Genomic DNA, 12,650 nt, shown 5'->3' with positions numbered 1-12,650 from the left:
CCCCCCAACTCTCTCAGCCCCCCCTCCCAGCAGAGGGGCTCCAGCCCTCCCAGCATCTCCGTGGCCTCCTCTGGCCCCATCCAACAGCTCCATGTCCTTCTGATGTTGGTGGCCCCAGAGCTGGAGGCAGCACTGGGTGGGGGGTGTCTCCCCAGAGGGGAGCAGAGGGGCAGATTCCCCCCCTGGCTTTGCTGGCCACGCTGCTGGGGATGCAGCCCAGGGGGCAGGGGGCTTTCTGGGCTGCCAGCCCAGGTTGCCAGCCCATGGCCAGCTTTTCCATCCCCCAGGACCCTCGGTGGCCCCAGAGCTGGAGGCAGCACTGGGTGGGGGGTGTCTCCCCAGAGGGGAGCAGAGGGGCAGATTCCCCCCCTGGCTTTGCTGGCCACGCTGCTGGGGATGCAGCCCAGGATGTGGGGGGCTTTCTGGGCTGCCAGCCCAGGTTGCCGGCCCATGGCCAGCTTTTCCATCCTCCAAGACCCCCAAATCCTTGTCCCCAGGGCTGCTCTCCAGCCGTTCCCTGCCCAGTCCGGGTTTGTGCTTGGTGTTGCCAGGGATTGTCTGGGAGGACGTGGCAGGATCCAGCCCGTCCCAGGGGAGCAGCACCCAGGTCCCGTGGGGCTCCGACGTGTCAGCAGGGCCATCGGTGCAGCCATGATGAGGGTCACCTGGCCTGGTGGTGGCACAGATCCATCCCCACTCGTGCTGCCCAACAGCCACAGCTCGGCCCAGGGTGGTGGTGGCCCCTGTGGCGTGGGGGTGGCTGGCTGACCCCCCCTCCCCAGGCAGCACCACTCCTGGGCACATCCCCAGCTCTGGAAAACGGAGCTTTATTGCCACAAAAGCAAACACATTCCTGGACTTGTGGCCACCTGAGGCTCCAAGCCCGGCCTGGGGTGGCCCTGGGCCCACTTGCCCACACCACGCTGGTCCCGGCCCAGGGTGGGCAAGTGGGGACTTACCCTGGGCTTGGGGCTTCGATTCAGCTGCTGGGCCAGCCCAGCCACAGCGATACGAGCCCTCCCGGCACTGCTGGCCACCAGCACCTCCTGGGGAGTAGCCAGCAGGGCCCAGAGCCCACCCCGGGGGTCTGCAAGCCATTCCCAGCCCCACGGTGGGCTTGTCCCCTGCCCGAGGGGGCTGCTGCTGGCAGGGATGCTGCCCGGAGAGCGCTGGGTGGGGGTCAGGGACACACATGGCCATTCCAAACCTGCTCCCTTGGGGCTCAATTCGGCTGCTGGGCCAGCCCAGCCACAGCGATACGAGCCCTCCCGGCACTGCTGGCCACCAGCACCTCCTGGGGAGTAGCCAGTAGGGCCTGGAGCCCACCCCGGGGGTCCACAAGCCATTCCCAGCCCCACGGTGGGCTTGTCCCCTGCCCGAGGGGGCTGCTGCTGGCAGGGATGCTGCCCGGAGAGCGCTGGGTTGGGGGCCAGGGACACACACGGCCGTCCCCAACCTGCTCCGAGAGGTGACAACCACCCAGAGGTGGAGCAGGGCCTGGGCAGAGGGTCCTGCTGGTGGAGGGTCCCCTGGAAACACCTTTGGATCAGGCAGAACGGTTCTAGGAGAAAAGAGTTAAAATATGTCCTGGGCTCGGTGGTTGGCAACGGCGCCGGCACAAGGGGACGTCACCTGCACCAAGAGCCAGCCCCTGGGAAGGTGTCCCCGTCCCCAGGTGGGTCCTGGGGGGCTCTGAGTGAGGACATGGGGCCCCGGGGCCGGTGTCAGTCCTCGCTGGTGCCGTGGGGCAGCACGTTGAAGTCGCTGCTGGTCAGGGTGATGGTGAACGGGACGTCCACGACGGCTCCGGCCACGTCCCGGGAGGTGGCCGTCCTCCAGGAGTGCAAGGGTTGGGTGGCCTTCTGGAAGCGCTGGGGGTGGGCAAGGGTGAGCAGGGGCTGCCCCGAGCCCCTCCATGGGGCAGAGGACAGGGATGAGAATCATAGAATCATAGAATCATTGAGGTTGGAAGAGACCCTTGGGATCATCGAGTCCAACCATCTCCCCTACTCTCCAAAGTCCTCCCCTACACCATGTCCCTCAGCACTGCATCTAAATGTCCCTTAAACACAGCCAGGGACGGTGACTCAACCACCACCCTGAGAAGACCTCTCTGAGAAGGGTCAGACCCCACCTCTCGCCCCAGCCCCACGGCTCCAGCCCCTTCTCCATCTCTTGGGGAAGGGTCAGCATCAACCCCCCGGCTCCATCTCTGCTCTCTCCCACCCTGTCCCCATCCCCGTGTCCCATCCCACACTCACGTCGCTCAGCGTCCCCGACTCGCGGCACAGGGCCACGGTGGCCCACAGCGGGATCTGCAGGCAGGTGAGGAGGCCCATGCAGACCCCCAGGCTCACACCCCAGGAGGGGTACTCGTAGGTGCCGTAGCGCAGGGGGACACCATACATTTCCAGGAAGGTGTAGATGAGCGTGAACTGGAAGACAAGGTGGGGGGGAGTGATGTGACACCGTGGCACTGCCTGTCCCTGAGGGTCTTGGCCGGGCTGGCCACCACGAGGACCCTTGGGGCAACCCCAAATTTCACTGAATTTCACTGAATTTTAGAGTTGGAAGGGACCATAGAGATCATCTAGTCCAACTCCCCTGCTGAAGCAGGACCACCCAGAGCTTGTCAGAGCATGTTACTCAGGAGCATCCAGGCGGGGCTTGAAAATCTCCAAGGAAGGGGACTCCACGACCTCCCTGGGCAGCCTGTCCCAGGGCTCTGTCACCCTCACTGTGAAGAAGTTTCTCCTCATATTTGAGTGGAACCTCTTATGTTCCAACTTGTGCCCGTTGCCCCTCGTCCTCTCACTGGGAACCACTGAAAAGAGTCTGGCTCCCTCCTCCTTCAACCCTCCCTTGAGAGGGATGCCCTCCACAGCCACAGAGAGGCCATTGGGACCAGGACAGTCCTTCTCCATGCCCATGGCAAGAGTTGCCCCTCTGGGAAGGGGTTGGAGAGATGGAGGGAGAGGAGCTGGGTGCTCACCAGCAGCAGGCAGGGGGTGAAGAAGGCCCAGCACACCTTGAAGTAGCCCAGCATGTGGCTGCACCAGGGCGGGCACCGGCAGATCATGTCCACGATGTCCCGGCAGAACTGGTCCACACCTGCAGGGACCGAGGGAGAGGGTGATGGCTGGGACCTTGCCTGTCCCTGGTGTCCCTGGCACCCACGACACCCCGTGCTGGGGCTGGGAGGTGGTGGTGCTGGGTGCTGATCATCCACCAAGCTTTGGGGGGCGGGGGGTGGAGAGGAAATTGTGTGTCCCCTCCATGCACAGGAGAAATTGCACCCCAGCTTCGCACCGTCACAGGGCTGAGGTGTCCCTGGGCAGCAGGACGGGGGTATCTCCCTGCCCACCCCAGCTCCAAGCTGTCCACAGAGCCTGGCCACGGTTTGCCGTGAGCCCCAGGACCACCAAGCCTTGGCAGCGTGGTAGCCAGGGGCTACCCTAGGCCATAAACACCCTGCAGCAGTGCTCCGGGGCTGGCAGAACTGCACCCCAGGGCTGGCTGCACCCCAATCCCCACCCCAGAGTCGGTTGCACCCCAGTCCTCACCCCAGGGCTGGCTGCACCCCAATCCCCACCCCAGGGCTGGCTGCAGCTTGCCCCAGGGCCACCAGCCCCACTCACCGTAGCAGAAGGCGATGCCCAGACACATGAAGAGGGCGACGATGATGAGCCCGAAGCCGGTGCTGTAGGTGTCAATGAGGGTGAACCAGAAGATGCCACCCTGTGAGGTGGGGAGGGAGGGATGGGGTCAGCACGCACCCCAATCCCCACCCCAGAGCTGGTTGCACCCCAATCCCCACCCCAGGGCTGGCTTCACCCCAATCCCCACCCCAGAGCTGGTTTGCACCCCAGTCCTCACCCCAGGGCTGGCTGCACCCCAATCCCCACCCCAGGGCTGGCTGCAGCTTGCCCCGGGGCCACCAGCCCCGCTCACCGTAGCAGAAGGCGATGCCCAGACACATGAAGAGGGCGACGATGATGAGCCCGAAGCCGGTGCTGTAGGTGTCAATGAGGGTGAACCAGAAGATGCCACCCTGTGAGGTGGGGAGGGAGGGATGGGGTCAGCACCCACGGCCAGGGGCAGCAGGGTGGGTGCAGGGCACCCTGGGCCACCAACACCGTCCGTGCCAAGGCCCACACATGGTAGCCAGAAAGCGGAGGGGGAAGGAGAACATTTCTCCAGCCTCCACCCTGGCATCACCCAAAGGTGCTGAATGGGGATGCAGAGGACCCCCCGTTTCAGGGTAGGTTCAGGCTGGATATTAGGAAACATTTTTTCACTGAAAGGGTCATCAGACACTGGAATGGGCTGCCCAGGGAGGTGGTGGAGGCCCCATCCCTGGAGGTGTTCAAAAGACAGGTTGATGTAGTGCTGGGAGGTCTGGTTTAGTGATGATGCTCCTTGTTTGTTGTGTGGGTGTCTATTTTTGTCAGTTGGGTTGACGGTTGGACAAGATGATCTTTGAGGTCCCTTCCAACCTAGAAGATTCTGTGATTCTGTGATTCTGTACCTGGGTGACCAGCAGGAGCCCCAGCAGGTAGAAGGAGGTGCAGAGCACACCCAGCAACACCATCTTCCTCCTCCAGTCGCGCAGGGCTGGGAACTCATCCAGGATGGCAGTGGTGATGCCCTCGATGTTCCCAAACTGAGGGATGGGGGGTGTCAGTGGGGGGGGACATCCCAGTCCCTGTCTCCCCTGGACTGGGTGCAGGGGCTGGTCCTCACAAAGAGGACTTTGTAGGGCACTGACCCCCTCCCTGTGACACCTGGGCAGGTGGAGACACCATCCCATCAGCAGGAGGTGGCTGCATCCCTGCCCCATCACCCTGGGTGCCAGCCCCACATGGGGGGTCCATGGGCCCCCCCCCCAACCCCAGCACCATCCTCACGCTCCCGGCCCGTGCACATCACGGTGCACCCCAAGGCCAGGCAAAGGGCAGGACATGGGGCTGCCTGGGGGTGACAATCACCAAAGTGTCCACTCCCAACGTGAGGAGCATGAGGAAGAAGAGGATGGACCAGAAAGGGGAGCCGGGCAGGAGGGAGAGGGCTTCAGGGTACGCCACGAACGCCAGCCCAGGGCCTGCGGGGTGAGACGGAGGGAAGCGTGAAAGGACACGTCGTGGTGAGACCCACCACCCAGGGCACCAGGACATCCCCTGGCATGGCAGGGCAGGAGTTCCCCCTCCTGGAGACCATACCTGAGGTGACAACGCTGCCCACGGGGACGTTTTTCCTCCAGGCCATGTGTCCCAGCACTGAGAAGATGGCGAAGCCGGCGAAGAAGCTGGTGCAGCAGTTCCCGATGGCGATGACCAAGGTGTCCCTGCCAGGGAGGGTGTCACAGCCCCACACCCATGGGGTGAGGATGGAGATGGGGGCATCCCCATGGGCCACACGGGCTCGGACCTCCCCATCATTGCCTGGCTGCAACCTGGGGCTGCCCCGAGACCCCCAAGCCCCCTGAACTCCCCACCAAACTCACCGGATGACGTTGTTGTCAAACCTGTTGTAGGAGGCCATGGAGAGCAGCCCCCCGAACCCAATGCCCAGGGAGTAAAAGATCTGCGAGGCCGCGTCGCTCCACACCTGGGGGACAACGATGTGGGGGGGCTGCAGGACTCACCACCCCACCATCCCTGTCTGAGGGTCCCATCAGGGACCCCCAACTCCAGCGCGGGGTTACCTGGGCGCTCTGCAGCCTGCTCCAGTCCGAGGAGAGGTAGAAGCTGACGCCGCTGAGGGAGCCCTCCAGCGTGGCCCCCCGGATGATGAGGATGAAGATGACCAGGTAGGGGAAGGTGGCGGTGAAATACACCACCTGCACAGGGCACAGCCGGGCTCAGCCCCGCTCCACCGCCACGGCAGCCCCCCCAGAGCCCCCCAGAGCCCCCCATCACCTTGCCAGAGCTGCGGATGCCCTTCAGCATGCAGAGGAAGATGAGGGTCCAGGCCGCCAGCAGGCAGAGGGCGAGGGGCCACTGCACGGGGCCGGGGTCCCCAAGGCCAGAGCTGTGTGTCACCCCCAGGACCTGCTCACTGCGGGGACACGGGTCAGGGGGACATGGGGCACCCTTGTCACCTCCACAACAAACAACCTTGTCCACCCTTCTGCCCCCCACAAAGCCTCTGGCATCACTGACCAGGGCCTTTGGGGGCTCAGCCCCAGCCCCCCAGGACCAGGGGAGATGGAGCTGGGACTGGACCCCCCAAGATGGGCTGAGAGAGGGACACGTGCCACGTTGCCACACGGGGACTTACTTCCAGAAAACCTCGCTGGCGCTGACCCAGCTGGTTGTCCCAGACGTGTTCTGCAACACACAGCCCCGCCAGGTCATCTCCATGGCCACTGCCATGGCCACCATCCCCAACGTCCCTGCTGGCCCTGGCCCCAGCCCCAGCCTGACCCTCCTTTTCTGCTGCCAGTGAAGTTTTTTCCAGAGAACCCACTTGCTGTGTCCTCAAGTGGCATCTGGCCCCACAGCATCCCACCCAACAGGGGACCCAGCCCAGGGGACACCGACCTGGCAGAGGTCCACGTTCCTGGGGGCATGGCAGGACCAGGGCAGGGGGCTCTGGAAGGAGGAGCCCAGGTAGTAGAAAGCCCAGGCGATGATGACGTTGTAGTAGAGGGACACCAGGGAGGCCACGATGAGCATGGCAACGCCAACGCCTGCGCGAGGAGAGGGGCTGCTGAGGCCTGCTCCCTGCAGACCCCTGGCCCCGAGTCCAAGGGGATGGAGAGGTGGCAGGAGACCTGCCTTGGGGTCTCACCAAGGGGTTGTTCCTGCCCCCATACCCACCCCGCACCCCGTCCCACAGCCCAGCCGTCCCCAGTGGCCATGGGGACAGGAAGGGGACGTGCCCCCAACCCCACCTTTGAGGAGTGGGCAGCACTTCCAGACAGTGATGGGCCCCGCAGCCCCGTACTGGCCCAGGCTCAGCTCCATCAGGAAGAGGGGCAGCCCCATGATGAAGAGCATGATGAAGTAGGGGATGAGGAAGATACCTGGCAGGAGGAGAAGGGCAGTGGTTTGGGGGGAGGGCCATCACCAGCCCGGGCCCCCCAGGTGACAGTGTTTTGAACTCATGGCGAGGACACATGTCCAGGCAGGATGCAGTGGAGCAAGGAAAGCTCCTGGGGGCTGCTGGCTCCATCCTGGGAGCTGGTGGGATCCCACTGGCCCTGGCTTGGGGTGGGTGGTGGGAGAAGCACTGGGGATGTAGACATGGGAGCTGCAGTGGTGCTCAGGGATGTGGGATGCTCAGGGCTGAGGGATGCTCAAGGCCAGGGGATGCTCAGGGCCGAGGGGTGCCCATGGCTGAGGGAATCATAGAATCATAGAATCATAGAGGCGATGACCAAGGTGTCCCTGCCAGGGAGGGTGTCACAGCCCCACACCCATGGGGTGAGGATGGAGATGGGGGCATCCCCATGGGCCACACGGGCTCGGACCTCCCCATCATTGCCTGGCTGCAACCTGGGGCTGCCCCGAGACCCCCAAGCCCCCTGAACTCCCCACCAAACTCACCGGATGACGTTGTTGTCAAACCTGTTGTAGGAGGCCATGGAGAGCAGCCCCCCGAACCCAATGCCCAGGGAGTAAAAGATCTGCGAGGCCGCGTCGCTCCACACCTGGGGGACAACGATGTGGGGGGGCTGCAGGACTCCCCACCCCACCAACCCTGTCTGGGGGGGTCCCATCAGGGATCCCCCACCCCAACCCCGGCGCGGGGTTACCTGGGCGCTCTGCAGCCTGCTCCAGTCCGAGGAGAGGTAGAAGCTGACGCCGCTGAGGGAGCCCTCCAGCGTGGCCCCCCGGATGATGAGGATGAAGATGACCAGGTAGGGGAAGGTGGCGGTGAAATACACCACCTGCACAGGGCACAGCCGGGCTCAGCCCCGCTCCACCGCCACGGCAGCCCCCCCAGAGCCCCCCAGAGCCCCCCATCACCTTGCCAGAGCTGCGGATGCCCTTCAGCATGCAGAGGAAGATGAGGGTCCAGGCCGCCAGCAGGCAGAGGGCGAGGGGCCACTGCACGGGGCCGGGGTCCCCAAGGCCAGAGCTGTGTGTCACCCCCAGGACCTGCTCACTGCGGGGACACGGGTCAGGGGGACATGGGGCACCCTTGTCACCTCCACAACAAACAACCTTGTCCACCCTTCTGCCCCCCACAAAGCCTCTGGCATCACTGACCAGGGCCTTTGGGGGCTCAGCCCCAGCCCCCCAGGACCAGGGGAGATGGAGCTGGGACTGGACCCCCCAAGATGGGCTGAGAGAGGGACACGTGCCACGTTGCCACACGGGGACTTACTTCCAGAAAACCTCGCTGGCGCTGACCCAGCTGGTTGTCCCAGACGTGTTCTGCAACACACAGCCCCGCCAGGTCATCTCCATGGCCACTGCCATGGCCACCATCCCCAACGTCCCTGCTGGCCCTGGCCCCAGCCCCAGCCTGACCCTCCTTTTCTGCTGCCAGTGAAGTTTTTTCCAGAGAACCCACTTGCTGTGTCCTCAAGTGGCATCTGGCCCCACAGCATCCCACCCAACAGGGGACCCAGCCCAGGGGACACCGACCTGGCAGAGGTCCACGTTCCTGGGGGCATGGCAGGACCAGGGCAGGGGGCTCTGGAAGGAGGAGCCCAGGTAGTAGAAAGCCCAGGCGATGATGACGTTGTAGTAGAGGGACACCAGGGAGGCCACGATGAGCATGGCAACGCCAACGCCTGCGCGAGGAGAGGGGCTGCTGAGGCCTGCTCCCTGCAGACCCCTGGCCCCGAGTCCAAGGGGATGGAGAGGTGGCAGGAGACCTGCCTTGGGGTCTCACCAAGGGGTTGTTCCTGCCCCCATACCCACCCCGCACCCCGTCCCACAGCCCAGCCGTCCCCAGTGGCCATGGGGACAGGAAGGGGACGTGCCCCCAACCCCACCTTTGAGGAGTGGGCAGCACTTCCAGACAGTGATGGGCCCCGCAGCCCCGTACTGGCCCAGGCTCAGCTCCATCAGGAAGAGGGGCAGCCCCATGATGAAGAGCATGATGAAGTAGGGGATGAGGAAGATACCTGGCAGGAGGAGAAGGGCAGTGGTTTGGGGGGAGGGCCATCACCAGCCCGGGCCCCCCAGGTGACAGTGTTTTGAACTCATGGCGAGGACACATGTCCAGGCAGGATGCAGTGGAGCAAGGAAAGCTCCTGGGGGCTGCTGGCTCCATCCTGGGAGCTGGTGGGATCCCACTGGCCCTGGCTTGGGGTGGGTGGTGGGAGAAGCACTGGGGATGTAGACATGGGAGCTGCAGTGGTGCTCAGGGATGTGGGATGCTCAGGGCTGAGGGATGCTCAAGGCCAGGGGATGCTCAGGGCCGAGGGGTGCCCATGGCTGAGGGAATCATAGAATCATAGAATCATAGAATTGCCCAGGCCGGAAGGGACCTCCAAAGGCCATCTAGTCCCACCCCCCCGCAGTCAGCAGGGACACCCCCAACTAGACCAGGTTGCCCAGGGCCTCACCTTGAATATCTCCAGGGATGGGGCCTCAACCACCTCCCTGGGCAACCTGTTCCAGTGCTCCACCACCCTCACAGTGAAGAACCCTCTCCTCATCTCCAGTCTAAATCTGTTCCCCTCCAGCTTGAAGCCATTTCCCCTCGTCCTGTCACTGCAGGCCTTTCTAAACAGGCTCTCCCCAGCCTTCCTGTAGGCTCCCTTCAGGTACTGGAAGGCTGCTATTAGGTCTCCCCGGAGGTTCCTCTTCTCCAGGCTGACCAACCCCAGCTCCCTCAGCCTGTCCTCGGAGCAGAGGTGCTCCATCCCCCTGATCATCCTCGTGGCCCTCCTCTGGACCCTCTCCATCAGGTCCATGTCCTTCTTCTATTGAGGGCTCCAGACCTGCACACAATACTCCAGGTGAGGTCTCACCAGAGCAGAGTAAAGTGGCAGAATCCCCTCTCTGGACCTGCTGGCAACGCAGCTTTTGATGCAGCCCAGGATGGGATTGACCTTCTGGGCTGCAAGTTCTCACTGCCTGCTCATGTCCAGCTTCTCCTCCACCAGCACCCCCAAGTCCCTTTCCTCAGGGCTGCTTTCCAATCCCTCACCCCCCAGTCTGTACTGATGGTGAGGATTGTTCCAGCCCAGGTGCAGAACCTTGTACTTGCTCTTGTTGAACCTCATGAGGTTCACCTGGGCCCACCTCTCCAGCCTCTCCAGGTCCTTTTGGATGACATCCCATCCCTCTGGTGTATCGACAACACCACACAGCTTGGTATCGTGAAGCTCTGGGATGAGGGATGCTCAGGGCCATGGGATGCTCAGGACCATGGGATGTTCAGAGCCATGGAATGCTCAGAACTATGGGATGCTCAGAGCCCTGGGATGTCCTCCCAGAGGATCCTGGTGTTTCCTCTGACGATACACTGACATCTCCATCTTTACACACTTGTCTCACTAATTGCCTTCTCTGCAGAGGAAATCCTGCTCCTTGGAGCCCCAGCCGGGCCAATTTTGTGCTGGAAAAGGACATTTTCCCAGGGAGAAACCAGCATTTCCCAGCTGGCAGCCAGCTGCAGCCCAAGCCCGTCCTCTCCTGGTGGCAGATCTCCAGCACGGCGATGGTTGTTCCCCACAGGGGAGCAGCTCTCCAGCCACGATGGAGATTCAAACCCCACTCCCCCCCCACAGCCTCGCTGACAAACCAGATGTGGGGCTGGCTGCTCGTTAGCCCGGCACTCATTAGTGCAGCGCTGCAGGGGAGTCACCAGGCAGCTCTGGCAGAGGCTCAGCGTGGGGAGGAGGGAACCTCCATGGGTTTAAAGCCCCATTGGGACATCGGGAATTCCTGCCTGGCTGTTGGCAGAGGTTTGGGAGCGAGGGGAGATGGTGTCCCAGTCCCACTGGCTCCCTGCTCTGCTGGGCCATGGTGGTCCTGGCTGCTTTCCTGCCAGTCCCATCCATCCTGTGGGCGCTGGCACTGCAGGGGGTCTTCTGCAAGAGGTGTTGCATGGGGACAAACAGAATCACAGAATCTTCTAGGTTGGAAGGGACCTCAAAAATCATCTTTTCACTGAATTTCACTGAATTTTTTAGAGTTGGAAGGGACCATAGAGATTATCTAGTCCAACTCCCCTGCTGAAGCAGGATTGCCTAGAGCTAGAGCATGTTACTCAGGAGCATCCAGGCGGGTCTTGAAAATCTCCAAGGAAGAAATCTTCTCCAACCATCAACCTCACTGACAAAAATAGACACCCACACAACAAACAAGAAGCATCATCATCACTAAACCAGACCTCCCAGCACTTCATCAACCCGTTTTTTGAACACCTCCAGGGATGGTGCCTCAACCACCTCCCTGGGCAGCCCATTCCAAGGGCTGAGAACCCTTTCAGTGAAAAATTTTTTCCTAATATCCAGCCTGAACCTCCCCTGGGGCAACTTGAGGCCATTTCCTCTTGTCCTGTCGCCTGCGACTTGGGAGAAGAGACCGACCCCCACCTCTCTACACCCTCCTTTCAGGGAGTTGGAGAGAGCAAGAAGGTCTCCCCTCAGAAACTTCCCAATATCCCCAAATCCATGGCTTTGGGATGAGGTTGGGATCTGCCTTCCCCTCCATCCCTTTGTGGGGGGACGCATTTCTCCTGCTGGTCCCAAGCCCCTTTGGCTGGTGCTGCCCAGAAGGTGGCCAGGGAGCATCTTCCTTGTCCCCCCCCAACCATGGGTGCCAGGCAGTGCCCACGGGCTCTGTGTGACCAGGCGGGTGGCAGTGACATCCAGTGGTGAGTTCACCCATCGTTGTGCCTGGCCAAAGCCACCCTCACCCTGCCAGGACAAGGGGTCTACAGGGTCCATGGGGCGATGTATTCACCAAAGCCCCCACAGTGCAGCCCATCTTCTGCCCAGGAGAGGGTCTGGGGGGCAAGGGGGCCGTGACGGGCAGCAGGAACACCAGGAGCAGGAGTCTGGGGTGTCCCAGAAGAAAAGCTTGGTGTCCTCCACAGATGTGCCAAAGGTGGCCATGATGGGGGACACCACCGTGGGTGGGGATGGCCTCATCTCTCTGTTCCTGGAGAAGGTCACCCCACTGCTGTCCCCATCCCCGTGGTGGCAGGGTGCCACAGAAGACCCCGCACACCCCTGTGCTCCTGGGGCTGCAGGATCTCCTGTGGGAGCAGCCACTTCTCCCTCTGCCCCCTCCCCGGCCCTGGTGCTAACGTGGGGCAGGATGTGCAGCCCCTCGGGAAGGAAGAGATGAGGAGGTGCATCCCCAGGAGGAATTAAATCGGGGGCCATCAAGAAGAGCGTGGCCAGCAGGTGGAGGGAGGTCATCCCCCCCTCTGCTCTGCCCTGGGGAGGCCCCAGCTGGAGCACTGGGACCAGTTCTGGGCTCCCCAGTTCCAGAAGGACAGGGAACTGCTGGAGAGGGGACAGTGGAGACTGTGAAGATGATGAGGGGCTGGAGCATCTCTCTGCTGAGGAAAGGCTGAGGGACCTGGGGCTGTTCAGCTGGAGAAGAGCAGACTGAGAGGGGATCTCATGGATGCTGAGCAAAAGCTAAAGGGTGGGGGGCAAGAGGATGGGGCCAGACTCTTCCCAGTGGTGCCCAGGGACAGGACAAGGGGCAACGGGCACAAACTGGGAT

General features: G+C 62.7%; 2 protein-coding genes across 2 annotated transcripts in view; both read right to left on the bottom strand.

The window, feature by feature from the left end:
• Positions 1 to 1,220: 1,220 nt before the first annotated feature.
• LOC106894968 (sodium-dependent proline transporter-like) lies at positions 1,221 to 7,022 on the bottom strand. Its single transcript, XM_014954024.1, has 13 exons — positions 6,896 to 7,022; positions 6,543 to 6,691; positions 6,280 to 6,329; positions 5,919 to 6,057; positions 5,705 to 5,839; positions 5,504 to 5,607; positions 5,220 to 5,344; positions 4,989 to 5,101; positions 4,529 to 4,663; positions 3,952 to 4,051; positions 2,993 to 3,111; positions 2,262 to 2,435; positions 1,221 to 1,871 (listed from the first exon to the last, which is right to left on the bottom strand). The coding sequence occupies exons 1-13, from the start codon at positions 6,999 to 7,001 to the stop codon at positions 1,725 to 1,727; spliced, it is 1,596 nt and encodes a 531-aa protein (XP_014809510.1). The 5' UTR covers positions 7,002 to 7,022; the 3' UTR covers positions 1,221 to 1,724.
• Positions 7,023 to 7,546: 524 nt separating this feature from the next.
• LOC106894963 (sodium-dependent proline transporter-like) overlaps positions 7,547 to 12,650 on the bottom strand; it is a 17,843-nt gene continuing 12,739 nt past the window's right edge. Inside the window, exons 3-8 of the mRNA XM_014954018.1 lie at positions 8,951 to 9,082; positions 8,598 to 8,746; positions 8,335 to 8,384; positions 7,974 to 8,112; positions 7,760 to 7,894; positions 7,547 to 7,654 (exon numbers count right to left, since the gene is read on the bottom strand). Of these exons, the coding sequence (XP_014809504.1) occupies positions 7,547 to 7,654; positions 7,760 to 7,894; positions 7,974 to 8,112; positions 8,335 to 8,384; positions 8,598 to 8,746; positions 8,951 to 9,082 (713 nt within the window). The remainder of the gene's footprint in view (positions 7,655 to 7,759; positions 7,895 to 7,973; positions 8,113 to 8,334; positions 8,385 to 8,597; positions 8,747 to 8,950; positions 9,083 to 12,650) is intronic.

Source organism: Calidris pugnax, unplaced genomic scaffold (genome assembly GCF_001431845.1).
Source record: "Calidris pugnax isolate Ruff unplaced genomic scaffold, ASM143184v1 scaffold234, whole genome shotgun sequence".
Lineage (NCBI taxonomy): Eukaryota > Metazoa > Chordata > Aves > Charadriiformes > Scolopacidae > Calidris > Calidris pugnax.
This window is presented reverse-complemented; position numbering and strand designations above follow the sequence as displayed.